The sequence below is a fragment of the Protopterus annectens genome, chromosome 11.part0 (assembly GCF_019279795.1).
Source record: "Protopterus annectens isolate FY-2018-M chromosome 11.part0, PAN1.0, whole genome shotgun sequence".
NCBI classification, from domain to species: domain Eukaryota; kingdom Metazoa; phylum Chordata; order Ceratodontiformes; family Protopteridae; genus Protopterus; species Protopterus annectens.
In genome coordinates this window covers 570,208,844-570,231,068 of record NC_056745.1, presented here as the reverse complement: position 1 = coordinate 570,231,068, position 22,225 = coordinate 570,208,844, and the positions used below count along the sequence as shown (strand labels likewise).

The 22,225-nt window shown below is 42.1% G+C and overlaps 1 protein-coding gene across 1 annotated transcript in view; it reads right to left on the bottom strand.

Moving 5' to 3' along the window:
• Positions 1-22,225, bottom strand: part of OTOGL (otogelin like) — a 3,472,886-nt gene that overhangs the window by 445,677 nt on the left and 3,004,984 nt on the right. The window contains exons 46-47 of the mRNA XM_044088067.1: positions 18,053-18,157; positions 17,777-17,884 (exon numbers count right to left, since the gene is read on the bottom strand). Of these exons, the coding sequence (XP_043944002.1) occupies positions 17,777-17,884; positions 18,053-18,157 (213 nt within the window). The remainder of the gene's footprint in view (positions 1-17,776; positions 17,885-18,052; positions 18,158-22,225) is intronic.

Below are 22,225 nucleotides of genomic sequence, written 5' to 3'. Positions count from 1 at the left end.
CATCAACACTCTCAGAGCAAACATCACATCTGTACTCATCTTTCCTGCCATGAAACAATACTGCCAATCAGTAATCCTCACCACCCTTCTTAACCTAGCTTCCAGCACCCTTTGCAATTACCTCATGCTGTGACTGATCAATGTTATCCCTCTGTAGTTACTATAGCTCTGCACACCACTATTATCCCCATAATGAGTACACAAACACATTTTCCCACTCCTCATGCATCCTCTCACTTTCCAAGATCACAGTAAACAATCTGGCTGAGAAGACCACTGCCATTTCTCCTAAACCACTCCATGTGTCCACAGGTATGTCACCTGGACCAACAGGCTTACCATTCTTCCACATCTTTGTAGCTATCCTTACTTCCTCCTTGAATCTGTTGCACTTCCTGATTTATCAAACCCACATCATCCAACCTCCTCTCTCTCATTCTCCTCATGCAATAGCCCATAACAGTACTGTTTCCATCTTCTGTACACACTCTCCTCATGTATGAGTACATTTCCCACATTATCCTTTATCAGTCTTATTTGCTGCACATCCCTCCTCTCTACATGCCTCTGCCTACCCAACTGGTACAGGTCCTATCCTCCATCATTGGTGTCCAACCTTGCATACAACCATTCAGACGCCCCATCCCTAGCCTTTGCCACCACTGTCTTTGCCATGTGCTCCATCTTCTTATACTCCTGTCTACTGTTTTCATCTGTCTGACAATCTCACTTCTCCTTTGCCAACCTGTTACACTGTATACTTCCCTGCACTTCCTCATTCCACAACTAGGTCTCCTTATCCCCATTCCTCTGTCCAGATGTCACACCAAGCCCCATTCTACTAATCTCCCTTACTTGATCAGATGTATGTAACCAGACATTTGGTAACTCTTTGCTGCCACCCACTGCCTGTTGTAATTCTTCCCTGAACCCAACCTAACAAACCCTTTTACAGTATCCACCATTTGATCCATGGTGCTGTCCTCACACTCCTCCCTCACTTCTTGATCACCAACGTCATCCCACAGACCATCATTCTCTGCTGCCTAACCACACTTTCCACTGTCATCACTGTACTGTTTCCAATCCCCTTCAAACAGGCCCACCTGCATAGGGGAAACTCCACCTGTGTGCATCTTCTTCCACTCTTGTCTGTCATCCTATGCCACTTGGTCTTGTAAACATATGTATTCACCACAGCCATGTCCAACCTCTTTTGCAAACTCCACCACCAGCTTACCTTCTGCATTCATTTGCTTAACACCATACCTGCCAATTAATTCTGCATCCCCCTGTCTCCTTCGCCAACTTTCCCATTGAAATCTGCTCCAATCACCACTCTCTCACCCTTGGGTGCAGTCATCACCACTTCATCCAACCACTGCAAAGTATGTCAGTCTTATCCATCACACATGTAACTAGTGGAGCATATGCACTAACAGCTGTCATCATTACACCATTAATTCCTAGACTCATAGACCTTGCTCTACATGACACTCGTATCACTGCCATACACACTCTTGGCATAATGCTCCATTAGGCTAACACCTACACCATTTTCCCTCACAGACACACCATGTTAAAACTATTTGTGCCTGAGCATGATGCACACAGACATATCCCCCTTCCACCTTGTCTGGGGCACACACAATATATCCACCTTTCATCTGTCCAGCATATCTACTAGCTCTGTACCAATACCAGCCATACACGCAACAGTAAACATTCCTACCACTCACTGCCAGACTCCTAGATATTCCCCTCTCTGCCTGCCATAGGAGCATCGCACATCCTCCAGGGTGTGACTGTGAATGCAAAGGCTACCCAACTATCAATTGATGTACGTGTGATACAGCGATATGAAGACAGTGTTTCTAATGTTGGACCATAGCCCACCATGTATGTACGGTGTCCCCCACATGTCCCGCTCTACCAGGTTGACAGAAATGACTGAGCAACAAAAGTGTTATGACAGTGTGCCATACTGACATAGAACAGAAATGTATAGCAGTTATTACCTGTGCAGGTGTATGCATGTATGGTTAGGTGTATCTGGCTGCCTCATAACACATGACATGGGATGAAAAACATCATTGAAATGAGCCGTACATGTTGTACATGTGTGTAATCCTAATGTGTGTGCATCCAGCAGAGTTACAATTGTACAACTAATGGTTGTTGCATTGCCCGGACACAGACATGGGTACTGCCATAAGCAGGAGTATCATGTAGAAATAGTAGAGGTGTCCAACTGTGTTATGACCTTGTTTCCATGCCTACTACAAATACTTATATGACCACCCACATAACTGTATGGCCTCAGCAATACCTAACTTGTACAACCTGTCTCCACCAAAGTAGAGTAAACACCTTTGCTGGACAGCAGTAGTGCACAAAGCACATAATGGGATTCTATATTGGCTGTACAGGGGAAAGTAGGAGCAGGCACCAACTGGCTAGCATCCTGGTAATCCTTTGTCTGGATGACCATAGTAAGTCACAAGTGGATTACTGTAAAGCTGACTCAGTATAAATTGGATGCATCCACTGAGGGCAACCAGAAGCTTATCTTCATATATGTCTGCAGTCTCATAGGCAACAACCCAGCCCACCCTGTAATGGTGGTCAATCATAGCACATACACACACACCATTGCTACAATCAACTTGCTGCAGACACGTTTAGGCTAAACATCACCTCCCTGGCTCAACATCAGTATAGGTGGGCATGCACACCACATGCACCCCTAACCTTATCATCATGGATCAGGTGCACACAGCCCACTTAAACGTAAAAATAACAAGTCCCCTTGGGGACTGATAACATTCCTGTCTGCATCCTACATGAGCTCAGACATATGCATCCAGCTCCATTACACACTGTATGCGAGCCGAGCCTGAGCAGCATTGACAGCCCATCTGCAAGGGACACAGACACTGTCACCCCTCTACACAAATGTGAATGAATGTTTATGGTATGTACTGGCCCTCATAGGGAGGAATATGACACAACAGGATCAGGAGTACAATGCATGTTCATACAGTGCTACTAGGTACAGGGTATGTGTTCGTATGTAGTGGCTCCTGATGATAATTAGACATGTGCTGTCTCTGTCAGGAAGTCTGTGCAATGTCTGAGTTCCCATGATGTGCTTCCCTGTTTATGTCTTCCAGGTGACATGCAGAGGCAGCTGCCTACACCGAACAGGAGACTGCAGCCATAACTGAGGCCATCCTGGAGAATTATGACATCCTCTTTGGTCAGGGTCGCCAACATCAGCGGGAGAGGACTGCCCTATGGGATGAGATCATAGAAAGAGTCAACAACATGGGCCACCATGGCCGGACATATGATCAGGTCAGGCACAGGGTGCCTGACCTGATCTAGAGTGCCCAGCGGCGGGCTGCTGCTGTAGCGAGGGACCGTTCTGCTACCAGTGGAGGGGCAGCCAGAGAGGCCCCACTTATGGCAGTGGAGGAGCTCCTGACCAACCTTGGGGTATCCTCCACTAGAAAATCAGCACAGGGCATAACAGTCGTGGAGGTGGGTGGCACCCAGGCAACAGACGAAGAGCGTCCAGATAAGGCAAAAGCGCACATCACTGTACTGAGGTTGCATTACAACTGTGTTCTATAGAGTCTTTAGGTGCATATGTCAGTGCAAAATACATCAGTGGTTGGGGTTTAGTACTGCACACAAGTGCACATCTATGGTAAAGGACAGCGAAGTGTGTAATATCATAGTTTATACTGTACCTGTGCATAACTGTACCATTAATCATGGACAAATGCATATTGTGAATCAGCTAACAATACCTCTCCTTCACACTACCTAGGTCCCTCTCGTCTACATGAGATACAGTAGCTGGAAGACGATGAGTATGAGAATTTACTGTTGTGGCTCACCAGTACCCCAGGCATGTTAAGGTCATGCATGTGACCATGCACACAACTGTTACAAACAGACAACTTCCAATATCTGCATGATCACTTGTGGTGGAGTTCACTACTTAATATCACAATGTATATCACAGGGGCATATTCGCATTTGTTGTCATGTCTCTGTTTAGACACATTTCAGTATGCCCTACAGCCAAATACCAGTTTTTTGTTTTGGAAAGTATTGTCAGGGACCCTAGGGGTGGACCATGGCAAATGAAACTAGAACATAGAGAGACTCACTGGCAAATCTTCTTGGAATCTAACAGGGAACCAGGCCTGAATGATTACATATCTATAAAGCCTTTACTAAAGCTAAAAGCTATTAGTATATAGGTTGTTATCAATAGATTTTATATTTTTTATACTAGAATTATCTGAGGTTTTATATTAAACAAGCATATTTATAATAATATATATGAATTCATATACATGTTTTTTTCTTAGAAACTGTTTTAGACATGTATTCATATACTTTTCAATTTTTATAGTGTTGTTTGTTTCTTTAACATTCAATTATATTCAATTAGAGAACCTATAAACTTTTTGTATATAAACTGATGGTTTATTCCTTGGCATTGTCTGATGAAGTTACATTGAGTGACGAAAACGTGTTGTACTTGGAATTTATTCGCGTTAATAAAACTGTGTTTTATTACTCTTTGGACTCCTGGATATTCATTGGCATTTCTCCTCCTCTATCACTGGTTTGTTTGCTGTCTCTGTAGCATACCTACCTCACAAACCTGTCATTGCAGGACATCTGGATAAAGAATGCCAAAATTTGGGGACAAAGGGCCAGGAGTAGGGACATATTGTATACATTGGTGTTATACAGTGCATATAACAGGTCTACACACCTGTTAGAATGCCAAGTATGTGTGATATATGACAATGTGAGCACAATACACAAGACCAAACATCTATCCAACCTTTCATGTGACCTATAATCTGTACAATGCAATTGTTAAACAAACTAATCTGTTAGTGGAGCAAGTATGTGACATGAACATTGTCCAATAAACTAGATGCATATGTGTGCACACGATGAAGCCCATACTGTGGTGTAGCAACATGTGACAAAACCACAACAGGACATCATATTGGATACACATCTGCCATCAATTATGGACTCTTGAATTAACTGCAAATAACACTCAGCTCACATACCAAGAATATCCTAACATAGACGCACAGTTGCAGGGTCTATATTAGATCATCGAAACGGCAGAATTTCGAATGATCTAATATCAAACCCAATATCAAGAATGCTGAAAACAGCGAAGCTGCACAAAACCAAATTTTTTCCTAGGGAAAGAATTTGGTTGGTTGTTGTTGTGGCTTCGCTGTTTTCAGCGATGTGGCGGAAAGTTACGGGTTGGGTTAAGGTAAGTATGTGATTGTGACAGACGTTTGGGTTAGGGCGCGGGTTGGGTGAGTTAGGGCGCAGGTCAGGTAAGTGTGCGATTGTGACAGAATTTGGGGTTAGGGGCGGGTTAAGTGACTTAGGGTTAGGGTGCGGGTGAGGTGAGTGTGCGATTGTGAGAATTTGGGGTTAGGGGCGGGTTATGTGAGTTAGGGTTAGGGCGCAGGTGAGGTGAGTGTGCGATAGTGACGGACCTTAGGGTTAAGGTCTGGGTTAAGGTAAGTGGATAGATAGTAATGTATGTGCAGTGTAGTGTAGGGTTAGATGTAACTTTTAAATGTATGTGTGTGGATTGCTGATTTTTAGTGTGCTTGTGGTGTGTGTGTGTTTCTCGAAACAGCAATTTTTTTCCCTGGGAAAAACTTTGCTGTTTTGAGGTTTCGATATTGTTAGGGTTCAGGTTTTGCTTTTCGAGTTTATGGCATTCGATAATGAGCCATTTCGATGATCTAATATAGATCCCAGTTACCTGCTATGGCAAAAGCCATGGCTCACATACAGCTTAACATGCTGCAAAGGGATCACATTTTAGAAAAGTATCAGCCTGGAGAATGATATATATATATATATATATATATATATATATATATATACCCACAGCATTGCATATGTCATGAAAAACAGTGCAGATAGTCATCAAAAGGTGTTCCAGATATGGTGCAACAGTGACATTGTGAAGAAGTGGACATCCCTACATGCATGTGGAGAATACAATACCGACAATGTCCAGGGAGGCTGCCAGGAGCCATACAGCAACACTGAGGGAGTGTCAGACATCTGTGAAAAGTACTGGGTGTATACTACATGTAACAACCATCTTCCATGGTCTTCACATGTCTTCAATGTAGGGTGCATTTGGGAGATGGCAGCTGTTCCTCACAACAAACAACATCCAGTCCTGGGTAACGTCTGGACAATAATACATCAGCTTTTCAAAAAGCATGTGTGGAAATGTGTTACGGTGTTATGACACCAAGGTCAGACTGTATTTGTCCATAATATGGTCATGTTAGTGTTGGCCAATAACAGCACTGCACAACAGCAGAACCAGAATACCCACACACTGATGCAGGCTAATGGCAGTGTCCTGCTTTGCATTTGCTGTTCATGGGTTTAAACTGTGGCTGTAGCTGATTTGGAGTGTATTGTGACCAGTTTCAAACCCCAGTCCCTAGTGGCTATAATCCTTCTGGTGTCTGCCGCATAGCTCTGGATGGGGAGGAATTCCAACACTGCAGACAGCAATGACCCACACCTTACAGCCACTGAACCAAAGAATGGCTTCACAAGAACAATAACAGCAATCTGCAGTGGCCAAGCCTGAGACCACACCTAACTACAATACACAATCTGTGTAGTGACCTTATGATCCCTGTGGACAGGGGATGGCCTTGCAATCTGACAGATAAGGATGTGTTTTGCAAGGGAGAATGTTCAAACATTGTCATGTCAAGATGTGCCATGCTGATACACACCTTCCCAAGAGTACTGAATACTGTGCTTATATCAACAGGTACTTTACCAAAGTATCAGTTTGCGGGTGTGCACCCCCATGTAACCTGTCTAATGTAGTCATATAATTTATGATATCTTATCTTTACCTGATGTGTATTTCCTTCATTTGGAGTGCACAGGTTATATGCCAAATAAAATGGTGGAAATGTTATGGCAATATCACTGGTGTCTCATGTGATTTGTCACAATATCCTTGAATGTTAAAAGGGTCTGTAAAATTACTATATCCACTGTAACCTTGGGAAGTTGTTTGAGTAACCACCCTTGTTTTCACATACATGTACTGCAGGTTATGCCATCTGCAAATCACATTATGACATTAAGTAGGGTCACCAGTCCACTGGACAAACCAGTAATGTATCAGACAAATACAGAAGGCATGAGCAGCAGACAGGAAAGATGAACCACATATGCAGATATTCCTGGAAACTCAATACAGTTGGTAGGTATGGTCCATAGGTTTTGCCACAGTGCTATACAGATAAACATCAGTATTGTTTACATGGGTGCAGTGTGTTGTAGGTGAAGGCTCACCACCAGCTAAAAAACACACACATATCCCACTGGTGTAGATTTGTAGTTACAGTAAGTTGAAAGATATGCACTGCATGTTGTTAAGGGCCTTTCCATAGTGTGTCTGTTTTGGTCTGAGTGTGTGTCATGACTGTCATCTGTTGCATGATGTGAGGTCCAGGGAATGCATGTGGGACATGTGTGAGTGTGTGAGTGTGTGTACCAGCAAACCTTATAGTGCTGATAGTAATGTACATATTTTGTCTTTTCCTCACAGGTGGACATGGTGGTCGCAGTCCCTCCCACTATGTAAGTGATGTTTGTTTGGTGACTCTGACCATAATGATATCAGTACTGAGGCACAGGTGGGGTTGTCAGGGGCTGCGTCTGTGTCATTGGTTAGCATCCCACCTTTGTCAACCCCATCCCCGCACACAGTCACAATGCCAACACATTCCCTGTCACCAGTGGCCACAGTTGAAGGACAGCTGGTTGCTGGCACAGAACATGCAAGTGTGGTGCTATGGTAAGTGAGCACCCAGGCACTAGCCATAGCCAGAGTCCTGGTTAGGTCCCACACAGGCAGGTGGACGGGGTGCTCAGAGGAGAATGGCTGCCCATACAGCCCATGTTGAGAGTGCCACTGCTGCAGTAACCAGGCACATGTTTCGGTCTGTAATGCATGCACAGGCACATAATGAATGTAACACCAGACAAATGCACAGGTTGTTTGAAGAAAATCTCCCTGGTGCAGGTGAAGATTTTCAGGAACTCATTAGGGTCCTGCATGAGGGCAATGAGATCGCTGATAGACGGTGGGGTCAGATCATGGCACTCCTCCACTGCAGAGTATCTGTGCTTGAATGTTTGGCGGATGGGAGGCAACAGCCATGTGGAGGTAGCTCAGCACCACGATCAGGTGGGCATGCACGTGGCCATCCACCATCATGCTCCTGTATGGTCAGTAACACCCGCAATACTGAGGGTGGAGTGATGTCCATGCCAAGATGCAGCAGGCCATTGACACGTGGCCCTGGATGGTCCCAACAGGGACACGGATACAGCAGACAACCATCACCATCAGGGAGCAGTACTATGTCTGGCCTTGTCCCTGGTGGTGCCCATGATACCCCTGGCAGATCTGGTTTCCATGTCCATGACCGGAGACAGTGAACTGCACACCCTGCCATGTACGGGCCACAGCTGTCCAAAAAACATCAGTGTAGGGCAGCCACATGGCATGTCTATGTGCATGCAGACACACACACACACACACACACACACACACACACACACACACACACACTCTCACACATTGCAATCAGTAAAAGGTCACCTCCACACACATGCACCACACCTGCACAGGCCATGCCATTCCCAGACCCCAAATCACACCCATACTGTCAACCGAATGGCACAGCCTAGGCCTCTGGCAAAGCCACAACACACCCTGTGCTTATGATTAAACCTGTGCCAGATCCATGCCATCAAAACCATTGATGCAGGGACAAGCATATATGGGTCTGATGTACAGGGTGAACTCACTAAATTGTAGATATGTAATACTGTGTAAGTTGCTGTCATCCGGCATTTGTAAGGGGTACACATCATAGTGTGTACAGTGTTAGCCATGATGCATTATTGCTATTATTAATGCTGAGTGAATGTGTTCTCACATGCTGTATCATGTGCTAGGCATCTGTGTGTCACTAGGATGTGGCCCTGCAGCAAGACCAAGGGGTATGGCAGGGTGGTAACACATTTACCATGTCTTGGGCAGGGTACAGCTGTATCTGCATGGATTTCCCAGGTTTGTAACACAGTGCTTGCATATGCCTCACAGATTATAAGGCTGAGGGTTGTACATAGGTATATGTTGATTTACAACATCTGTTGTAGAGTGGAGAATATTACGTGTTGTGGTTTGGACACACCTCCATTTGCTAATGACCACAGCCCCAGGGGATATTCATCAGCCAAACACACTGAGATTACTATACACACACACACACACACACACACACACACACACACACACACACACACACACACACACACACACACACACATTTGCCAGTACTGAGATCCATAGGTTCATTGGTTCATAGGTGTGTAGTAGGTGAATGGGCCTGAAGGCTCTACAAGGCTATCCCAAGGGAATACCCTGGCATCAGACCCCATGACAATAGTCTCCAGTGTGGCTCATGAGTATAGTCACTGGAGTGGTCCCCAGGGGTGGATATTGTATTCCCCAGCCACTCATCCAGATTTCTATTGTAGGTGGCCAGTGATGTGCACTGCTTCACATGTATGTGATTTATATTCCATAACATGGACAGTGTCTGGGTTGTTAACTGTCCCACAAGCATGTCCGTTGAAGTGTGGAAGTGTGCTTGAGGTCTCTGGGGCATGCTGTGTTGTCAGATTGGTATTTTCAGATGTAGCATTCCTGACCTAGTTTGGTGAGACATGGCTGTGTAACTGAGGTAATGATTGCACCTACACAGACAGTATGATATGGGGATTCATTGGAGTTAGTGGAGTCTGTCCAAACAGGGCATGTGTATAAGGCATGGTATTCTCTTTGTGGGGTGCGTTTGCAGACTCTACAGTTGTTGCAGGTGTCCAGTGGGGGTACATGACAAAAGGGCTACTGTACACATTGACTGGGCTACTGAGGGGAGGGTACAGGGTGACCATGTCCTTTTACTTGCTGGATAACACACAGTCAGGAGATGTAACACATCAAAGTACTTTCTGATGTCAGTGGCACTGTTGTGGTCAACAGACAGCTGACAACCTGTGTTCCCCATTCTAACAACATCACTGTTAAGTGGACTACCACCAATGTATTACTTCATGTCAGTCATGGTGTTCCCAAAGGTAATAGCGACACATCTCCTGGCATTGAGGTAATGTCCAGGGTTCTGACAACAGTCACAGGTGTCAGAGTGGCCTCTGTGCAAGATGTCAACATCACCTTACTGTTGTATGCAAACATTATCAGCCAAGTTGCCTTTGTGTTCTCCTGCACCTCAGAAGAGTAGATCCCAAACATGAGAGGACATGGGTCCATACCCTGTGTGACACCAGTCATGTCTGGCCATCGGTTAGACATGGAGTCCACTGCCATCACACAGTGGGTGCTATCTGTGAGGCAGTTTGCAGGAGAACTACTGATATAGTGGTTGATGCCTAGCCAAGTGTGTTTGTGTATGACTCCTGGGTGGAGAGTGGTCTCTGAGTATTAGAAAGGTTGCCTATATTATTAACAATTCCATACTGTCACATAGCCATTGCACATGGCACTACACATTTAGGACTGTAGATTGTCTACACCAACCTCTATGGTGTTTGTTGGCCTTGTAATGTGGACATTGGGACATATACTAGGTAATAAGTATAATAATTTAGCAAAATCCACCCCCCAATCACACAGGATATTGATAATAGACAGACACACACACACACACACACACACACACACACACACACACACACACACACACACACACACACACACACACACACACATACACACAAACACTTGCCAGGAATGAGATTCAAATCCCTACCTATGTATTTATTGCTATAACATTGTTATGCATTTATCATACACACCATGGAGCTTATAGGTGGAACAGCATCCAAACATACTTCTAAGATGAGTAACATCAGCAGCTGTTGTAAAGTATTTCACTTTGAAATGTACTGGCTGTTAATGGGCACAAAATACAGCAACCTACAGATATACCACTTTTACAATTGCCAGAACTGAGATTAGAACTCCTACCTAAGTAGTGTTTTGCACTATACTAATGCGCAGTTATCACAACCGCCATGGAACATATATGTTGGAGAGCTGTCCAAAGGTATCTTTGAAGGTGAGTGACATCAGCAGCAGTGCTAAAGGAGGGGTAAGGGGAATGTAGTGAGTATGAGTGGCCTCAAAATCATGTCTCTACAAAGACACACACACTCTCTTACACAAACTCACAAATTTTCACAGTTGCTAGGACCAGGATTAGAACTCCTACCTAACTAGCTTGTTACACTATAGTATTACGCAGTTCTCACAAGCACCGCAGAGTTTATATGTTGGAGCGCTGTCCAAAGGTATATTTGAAGGTGAGTGACATCATCAGCAATGCTAAAGGAAGGGTAAGGGAAGTGTAGTGAGTGTGAATGGCCTCAAAATCATGTCTCTACAAATTCTCTCACACAAACACACACATTTTCACAGTTTCCAGGACTGGGATTTTAACTCCTACCTACCTAGTTTGCTACACTATAGTTTTACGCAGTTATTGTGAGTGTCACTGCAATCTGCCCAAAGGGTTATTTCAAGGTGACTGACAGCAGGAGTGCTAAAGTAGGGCAATGAGAAGTGTAGTGAGTGTGAATGGCCTCAAAATCATGTCTCTACAAAGACACACACTCTCTCACACAAACACACACATTTTCATAGTTGCCAGAACTGGGATTTAAACTCCTACCTAACTAGTTTGCTACACCTACAGTATCATGCAGTTATCGTGAGTGCCACATAGCTTATATGTTGGAAAGCTGTCCAAAGGTATCTTTGAAACTGAGTGAAATCAGCACCAGTGCTAAAGGAGGGGTAAGAGAAGTATAGTGAGTGTGATTGGCCTCAAAAATCATGTCTCTACAAAGACACACACACTCTGTCACACAAACATACACATTTTCATAATTGCCAGGACCGGGATTAGAACTCCTATCTCCCTAATTTGCTACACTACAGTATTACACACTTATCACAAGTGCCACAGAGCTTACAAGGCAGCAAGGTGCCCAAAGGGTTATTTCAAGGTGACTGACATCAGCAGGAGTGCTGAAGTAGGGCAATGGGAAGTGTAATGAGTGTGAATGGCCTTAAAATCATTCATCTAAAAAAACAAACACAATTGCCAGGAGCAGGATTTGAACTCTTACCTAACTAGCTTACTACACTACAGTATTACACAGTTATCACAAGTGCCACAGAGCTTATAGGGCTGCAAGCTGGGCAAAGGGTTATTTCAAGGTTACTGACATCAGCAGGAGTGCTAAAGTAGGGCAATGGGAAGTGTAATGAGTGTGAATGGCCTCAAACGCATTCATCTACAAACAAACACAGTCACATACAACTTTACATTTGACAGGACAGAAATTTCAAATGCTATATGAATACTTATTTGTACTATAGTGTTAGACAGTTATCACAAGCACCACTGAGACTATAGGGCTGAGGGCTAACAAAAGGAATGTCTACAGTGAATGACATCAGCACATCATGTGATATAGGCCAATGGGATGTGTACTGGGTGGGAAAGGCCTCATAATGAGATTTTCTCTGTCGCTGTCTGTCTCTCTCTTCCCCAAGTATCTGTGTGTGTATGTTTGACATATTATATTATGTTTGAGTGTTCCTATCCAGTGTGTGTGTGTGTGTGTGTGTGTGTGTGTGTGTGTGTGTGTGTGTGTGAAGTATAAATGGTGTACAATTTGGTGTGTGTGTACAGACATCTGCGAATAACAGATATCTATAGTCCACTGTGTTGTCAGACATGGACTTCATTTCATAAATGTAGGAGCATGCCCAGTATGACCTTCTATACTGAGTGTGTGAATCCATTCCAGGGAGAGTTGTGCACCATTCCAGGGTTTTGTGTGCTACAGTTACACCTAGCAACCTGTTTCTGCAGGATATTTGTAGATAGGTTGCCAATATGGAGACACAATGGGCGTAACATATGAGGGATACTGTAACTATTGGTGTCTGTGCTGCTTGTGTAACATGGTTGGTTGTAGCATAGATTTTCTGACATATGTACTGTTTTACACTGTAATGTATCATGTCATCAACTACTGACAGATATCATTCTTTGCTCACAGATATTTACCAGGGAAATACAAAATGAATGAAGCTGAGACCAATATTCTGAGGCATAGACTACACATTCTGGCACACTCCTGCCATTTTGGAGGGGTAGCTACAGACAATAGACTGCTGGTTCTGTGTAAATGGTCCAGCACCTTATTAGTATGCTGGCTGTGGATCCCTTTCTTGTGCTTTTCTCAACTTAACAGAATGACCATATCCTGCTGGAGCCATACCTCTCAACTGTACAGATACACCCAGGTTATCCAGAGGCAGGACTCATTTATCTGGTCAGTTTACCTTCACATTGTGGTTTACAAGCAGTTTTGTGGCTATTCATTCATGGGTTTGCAGTCAGAGGGTAGTATGGGCAGACATTAGAGTTTCAGACTTCACACACTCCATGACATCCATGCTTCTACACCCTCCCACTCTGTTATTCTCTCCTCTTCCTAACATTACGAAAGCAATATTTCAGAGGTATCCCTATAGTTGGGCTTTTATTCCAGTAGTATTTATGGCCTGGTCCACAGTTCTTGCAGTAGGACATGGGGAGGCATGCTACTGGCATTTGTCAACATGGCCTTGCATTTGTTTTCGGTTTACTATGTTAGGTTATTAGTAAGAACCTCCTGACATTCCGTACATTGGTACTATGGGTGAGGCATTGGCCCTTGCCAGAGGACTGTAGGCCATTTGAGAGTGCTGCAGGTCATCTGTAGCAGGCCAGTGCATTCTGTCAGTCATATGTTCCCTGGATGCAAGCCAGTGGACTACCCTGGGGTGACACTGGTAAGTGATTGAGGTGCTCCTGTCAATCCTTCCTGTTTATACTGATCCATGATATAGGAAGAGTGACTTACCTTGTTGCTGGGCCAGTATTGAGGACAGTGCTGGAGGGATGACTATATCGGATGCACGTAGTACACTCTCTATACATGATAAAGCACAGGTAGTGTCATGTTTGGCATCCACTTTATTGCATGTGCAAGTTGGAGAGAGCTAGCAGTCCCTGGATCCCTACAATGTCGGTGTGTGTGCTATGCATTGCCTCTTTGCTAAGGACAGGGTATACTGGGTATGCCTCTGTCTGCCTGCAGAGGCAGCTCAGGAAGTTCCTCCTCCAAGTCTCTCTGTGGCTGTGGTGGCCTTGGCAATGGTGGGAGGCTGTGAGGCCCCTCCCCATGCTGTTCCTGCTGCAGCTGTTTCCACAGGATCATATTGTGTAGCATGGCACATACTGCAAACATTTGTCCACATGTAGCTGGGGAGTACTGCAAGGCTCCACCAGATATATCAAGGCAGCGGAAAAATGACTTGAGCATCCCAAACACATGCTCTGCAATGATCCTGGTTTGTGCTTGTGCCTCATTATGGCATTCTTGTTTGGGTGTGTGTGCATTTCTGATGAGTGTCATCAGCCATGGCTCCAGTGCATAGCCAACATCCTCTACTAGATAGCCATATGGGATATCCCCCGTGGCAAACCCCTGATGCAGCTGTGAGGAATGCCAGATGTTGGAGTTGTGCATGATAATTCCCTGGGCATCGCACACGACCTGTCAGTTGATGGAGGGGAAGCCCTTGTGGTTTATGTAGACCCTACCTCGCTCACTGGGTGGTGCTTTGATGCAGATGTGCATGCAGTCTATAGCACCAACTACCTCAGGGTATGCTGCTACACGGTGGAAGAGACGCATACTTCTGGTCAATGCCTCACGGGTGTTGGGAAAATATATGTGCTCATTGGCATGTGGTGTCATGGCATCCAGGAACTGATGGAGTACCCTGGATGCTGATGCCTGTGAGACCCCCATGATATCCCCAGTTGATCTTTGGAAGGTACCTTTGGCTAGTATTCTTAAGCCTATACATACCTTGGTATACACTGGGATGGGTTCCCCTCTGTTAGTTCTGTGTGTGTGAGGCATCGCCGGTACAGCTTGATGATTTGCTGTAGAATGTTCCTGTCCACCCTTTAGTGCTCCACTATCTCCAGCTCATGTAGGCCCTGGTAGGTTACCCTGGGTCTGTTCATTCTTCTCCTCCTCCTCACTGTGGGTTGGTTGTCAGCATTCTCCTCCTCACCACCCTCAACCTCTAGCATATGCTGATAGAGTAAAGCAGCAGCAGCAGCCTCTAACATTTTTAGTTAGTTTTGCCAGTTAAAAATCCCCCATCCGTGTACACTGGTGGTGTAAAGTTTGTGGGAAAAAACAGTCTGAAAGGTGTTTGCATAGTTTATAGTGGTGTTCTGGGCTGCTGCCTGTGAAATTGGCCGATTCTGATACATTCCACTTGCCAGCTATGCTATTTCTCCTTGATTGCTTTCCTACTGCTATCTCCCCTTACCAGTTTCCTCCTAGTTTAAGCCCAGAGGTGCGCTGCTCATTCACAGTGCTCAAATGTAAAAACTCCTGCTGTTTCCTGTTTTTTTTTTTTAGTTTAAAACCCAGTGCACGCCATGCACACCCGTTTAAGCAATGTAAACAGTGCTAACACATCCCCTTCCTTAGCTGTGCTTAGCTAAGGGCAAGCATGGGCCACTGCACTCCAATGTGCTTACAGTAGGCATCACACACCCCCTTTTCCTGTTAGTTGCTCCTCCTGCCTACATGATCTTGTTCTAGTACCTACACAGTTAGGTGCAGTAAATATTTTGTGATCCAGTAACATTCCCCTCATTTGCATACCCAGAGTGTAGGTCATTAGTTACTGCACTAAAATGGACCCTTTCCCCTTGACAGCCAATGCTCCCTGGTATTGTTTACATTCTGCATGCCATAGACTATAATGGCAAAATGCAGATTTACCTTAAAATTGAGTTTTCCCATTTTTTTTATTTTCGCCACGATCGTGTTTGCGCGCTGCTGCCCTATGCTTAAACGGCTGAGATCGGCCAAAAGAAAAACGTTTAATTTTCATAAAAATAAAGCAATTTTTTCATGCCAATGGCCTTATATTTGGCCACTGGCGTGAATAATGAACATAATACGTGCATTTTCACAAGCTGTCATGCCTCCATTTTGTCATTTGCAGAAATGTATTTGGTTATTAACCAAATACATTTCTGCACTGACATGGTTCTAACACAGAGTCCGGGCAGCTTGGTGAATCGCAAAATCACCTCATTCGCATAGTCCAGCAAATGAGGTGATTTGTATGCCACATGGTTTTCCCTGCTAGAACAGTGTAGGGCCGCTCATGCATGTGATAACGGCACTATCCTGAATTGCTCAGCGGCCATTTTCCGTGCAGGAGCAGCTGCACTGTTCCTGCATGGAAACAATGGCTTTGTGAATCCTGGGGCATATCTTCCATTTGTTCCAAGATTATATTAGTTTTTAGGAAAGTCATATCTGTGTCTAAGTCTTCAAAAAATTTGGTTTCATCTGGAAGGGAAAATTTTAGTCAGGCCGGAAAAAAATAAATTAACTTTTATCTATTTCTTCTTAAGTTCTCTTATTAAAGAAAGAAAAAGTTTTCTTTTGGACATAAAAGCAGCTGAATAGTCATTGTCAAAACAAATTATATTTTCATTCAAAGAGGTGATTTAGTCCAAGCAATTTTAAAACTAATTATTTGTGTTAAGAAGAAAAAAATCTTACTATTACAGCTCTCAGGGAAGAGTTGTTCTTAGTTGAAGGTGCAACCAAAGATCTATGTGGACTCTCAATACCATATGACAATGTCTCAGGTAAATCTAAGGTCTTAGGTAGCCAGGAATTCAGGAAGTTTATTATATTTCTGCCTTCTATATTTTCAGGTAGACCAAAGATATGTATATTATTTCCAAGAGATCTATTCCCCAGATTATCAGTCTTATTCATCAGGAGTGTGTTTTGTTTTAAAAGGAATTTAAAATTAATTTCATATTCATTAAGTCTTCCTTCTATATCATTTAAGGAGTCCTCAATGCCAGCTGTTTGAGTTTTGTGCAGCTGTAGAGCTTCATGGATTTGTTCCATTTGCTTGGAACATTTTTCTTTAAAATATCAAGTTTAGTATCTATTCTGTCAATTTCATTGACAGTTCCTGTATATTACAGACTGAAACTCTTTTCTAAACAAAGAGTCCTGAGAATTAGACTTCATGTGACTTATCTTCAAACTGGATACAGTGATGAATATTTATCCAATAATACTTTGACAGGAAAATGTTATGATATAAAACAAAAAATCTTTGATACAGTCACCTTAAAACAGCAATATCCACTTAGTTGAATCAATTAGGACTGCTTAGAAAAATATTTTCTTGTCAGAAATATATAAAGTAGCAGAGGAAGAGAAAGATGCTGCTAACCAGACTTCATCCTGGCCACCACCACCCCCCCCCACACACACACACAATAACTTCTGACTTAAATAGTAAAAAAAAATGGAATTTTACCTGAAAGTTTAGTGTTTTTGTACATCAGATTAGACGTGTCTAGTATACTTGGATACTTTTACACATGATCAGGAGGGTATTTACTAACATGGATAGAAAAGGTTGTCTTACCACATAAATAAGAAAAGCAGCAACTCTCTTCCTTCCTGACTTCCACTGTGAACTGGTCCTCTTTGCACTCTGGAAGAGGAGCAGTGGGACAGGCCTCAAGGTCACAGACTGTTACGTTGGAAGAAAAACAGCAGCGTTAATGCTCAAACATACAACAATACTACTCCTGCAGTTGTACACCTTGCTATGAATTAATTGTATTAATATTTTACAGAGATTCACTTTCTATACATTTCTATAATTGCAGAGCAGGATTTAACGCAACAGCATACTCACCACATTTATATGTGGGGCAGCAGGAATGTGGGGTGTGCTCCATCACCATCTTTTTACCAGGTTCACATATTGGAAATTCATTGTTGCATGCAGATACATTACACTCTACGGAAATACACAATTAGAAGTAAAGTTACAATTCAAAGAATCAATTATTTCTTTAAGACTGCTGCCTATTGCATTGAGCATTGTGAATCCTCAGCCAAACTTGTCTGTTTTAGAAAAACATAATTTTGTTGTCAGAGAAAGACAGATGTACCATCTTAACAGAAGTACCAACTTAAATACCAAGCAGACTGCTGGACCATCATTTGTTCATACCTTGAACAACAACTTAAATTTTCATAACCCACATAAATTATTTTGTGTTTCCCCATGCACATTTTTGCTTTCATAACTTGATGTTTGGTTTTACTTTGAAAAATTACAACTTTAAGGCATTATCAATATTTCATATTGAACAAATCTTTTACAATGTGCAAAACATTACTCGGCATCTATATTTCTAAAACCAAATGTTCATATAGGAAGTCAACCAGACAAGACTATTTAAAAGGGCTGAAATACTGTATCAGTCCAAAAATATCTCAAACTGAGATATGCCCTTAAGGCATAAATGCTCAGTGATTACAGAAGCCTATATTTCAGTATGTCAGTCCCTTTACATATTGTGATAGAAAAACAAAACAGTATAAGCTATGATGGATTTAGGGGAAATAGAGTTATTACATCTTGAAAAGTCAGATCTTTACAAAGAAATAAGATACAACATACTATAATACAATACAATACAATAAGTTTTGTGTAATATAGAGATCATTTACTAACATATGTTCGTAAGGTCTCAGGTAAATCCTAGGCAATCAGCCTTTAGACTGTTAAAGCTTAGCCAAAAAATCCCAATTCAAAAGTTCCCTCCAGCCTTAAGGGGGTCAAGACAAGATATACCAGGGAACTGTTTTGAGGATACCCATCAAATTATCTAGGCTTACCTTGAAGTTGACAAGAGTACTGGTTGATGTGCATTGTCAGTTTATTCCAGAGGTGAGAAATAAGTTGGGATATGAATCTTCCATGCCAATGTGTCTTATTTATCTGTTAATGAAGATTTAGTTCATTTAATCAGTTATTTGCGGTATCATTTGTTCTGTGAAGAATTAGGAGGTCAAAGAAGGCTGGATCTTTAATGGTTAGAAAGGCTAGACCCAGATATCCATGGTGGAGTATATAAGACACTGTGTACAGAGCGAGGGCCTAGCTGCCAGTCTTTCCTATAATTTACATTTTTGAGGCCACCTATAGTTTTAGTTATGAACCTCTATGGTATCTCACTTTAAGTGATTTGTTTAGAGAAATACACGAAAAAAAGGTGCATTATATTCAATGACGGGACAGATAAAGTATTAATAAATGAGAATTAGGGCTTCTATGGACTTAGTGGATATGCCTTTGGGAACTAATGGAGCCAGAGAGAACTCTTCCCAAACTAACATGGAGACATTTGGTCAAATAATAAGGAATAATATACTACAGTACTTAGTTTCTTTACAACAGTGGCTGATAGGTGGGATGTGTCACCCATATGGTATATAATTTTTTTATTTTTTTTAATGAACTATGCTACTTTTTTCACATTTAATTTAATAATATTGTCCTTGCACCTATAGTTAGCACATAGTTAAAATGGTCTAATCCATGTCTGAGCACTTGTGAGTCAGTGGAAGATCAAATAACACCTGATTTGCAGTCATCTGAAAACTTAAATAACCATAGACCAGGAATGTTGGTCTAAAGGTCTGACTGATAGATGTCAAATAGGAGAGGACACAGTTCTGAGCCCTGTGGTATACCACTTGTAACTCTTTGCTTTCAGATGTGGCACATACAACTCTATCTATGTGGGTTCTGTCAGACAACCAGTTAGCTATCCATCACAGAACATATGGATTTCTACTTTGGTTTACAAGTTTGTCAGTAATGCCTGCATTGCAAATAGTATCAAAGGCCTAGGTTAGGCCCAGATATGTTGTATGTACCACATAACTGCTATCCAATATTTGTGTTACTTTTTAAATAAATTAATGAGGTTAAACAGGCAGGACCTTCCTTAGACAAAGCTGAATTGATGAGGGTCCAGGAGTCAGAGATTTTCAATGTCGAGATTAATGAGGTCTGAGATAGTATGCTCTAGACCTTTACATATGAGGCTAGTGAGACAAAATATGTCTAGAGTTACCAGGGTCTGAAGTTAGGCCACCCTTGTGTAATGGCATTACAGTAGTTGTTTTCCAGACTTCAGGGATGTTAGCACTGGAGACGCTTGGATTAAAAGGTTAAGTAGGGGTTCAGATAGGCCATATTTGGCACTGATAATCCGGCAACCTGATATATTATCAGACCCCATTGATGAAATGTTCTTATCTTTTGAAAAGGGTGAAGAGAACTTGCTCCATATTAATTAAAGGGGTAGCTGGGATTATGGAATCTGTAGAACAGCCAAAACTGTGGGTAGAGTAAAATGTATACTAAATTTTCAGGGATAGTAGTTATTTCCTTTGGGCAAAAGCATGCAGTATCATCATAAATTAGCTCCAAACATTGTTGGGTGTTAGTTCTTAAATTTTTGATATTGTTAAAGAAAGATTTGTAATTATTTCTGGTTACTCTATGTTCTTTACTGGTTTGCTTAAGTGTGCTTTTAAGGCAGATAGAATGAGAAAACATTAAACAATTTGTTTTTATTGTTATACAATTTATTTATACAAGTATCCCAACACAGCGGGTTGCTTTCAAATTTCTCATAATTGGTGTGGATAGGTTTTGCCTTCTCAATACATCTGTTTAAGTGGGAATAGAAGTCAGAGGCATACACAGCAGGTTTGGCAATAGGATCCATCAAAGGATGAGTACAGCAGAATTTATCTGGTTATCAAGTAACTTTAGAAGCTTTGCTTTTCAGAGGTCTCTAAACAACAAACCACAGAAAATACAGTCTTCCTCTTAACCTAGGGGGTTAAGGGAATTTACAAATATTCCTTATTAGCTTCAGGACAGTCAAGAATCTGACCTAACCTTCCCTAATCTCTACACCAGCCCATCTAACCTGGGCATCAAAAATCTGTCATACTGTAAGATTCTGTTATTCTGAAGTAATTGAAAATAAGACCCTACCATTCAATTTTAGAACTGTAACAATGAGGCTATTCAGTTAATTGTGGATTCATCAATAATTCCTAACTTGAACATCTTCTATATCTACTCTCTGATTGCCTGTTTTCAGCTTCTACCTGAGAGGATCTAAGGTAATTTTTCCCCCGAGACCATCTCTATATGATATTTAAAAGTAAATGTCCCTCCTTGTAGCTCTGAAAATATATTTGTAAGTTCATACATTAACTATACTAGTGCTCAAACTAATTTGCCAAATAAGAGCACCAACTCCCTTAAGATAACATCAAACACTTTGTTTCCAGCTCATTCAACTAAAGTTTTCGTAAACCTACTGATGCTCTCGGACACTTTTATATAGTATATTCATTTATTCCACAGATGTGGCAAATTTTGACTAATATATAAGTCCCTCTGATAGGAATTATTTAGTTTGATGACAAAATGATCATCCTTGTGTCTGAACGTTTTGGTGCTGTACTAGCATATATGTTTAAGTCGAGGCTTAGATTTAAGTTCATCACTGTATGTTCTATAACAAAGCAAGAATTGTCCTTGAACGTATCAACATTTTTTAGTTAACTGATTTATTTTTTTACATTTATCATAATATTCCATAGAGTTAAGAAAAGCAAGGTATCTTGTCAACTATTTCTGGAACATTTCCAAACTCTTTAGCTGTTCTTGAGTATAATTACAAATGGCAAAATGGTATTCTAATATTGGTCTCACAAAGATCTTACACAATTCAACTAATTTATCTGGGTCTCACATGATAATGCTCTTAAATATTATCCTAACTTTCTAAACCAGTGATATAGTCCTTGAATATTAAGTTGGAGGTTATAGTTAGTCCCCGATCATTATATTGTGCAACAGTTTCTAATACTCGATAATGTAGTATTACTTCTCTGAGAATTATAAAAATTATTAACTTGCGCTTCTTTGAATCCTAAACCAGTCTATGTTATCCAAGATGTGAGCTGATGTGGGTAGTTATTTAAA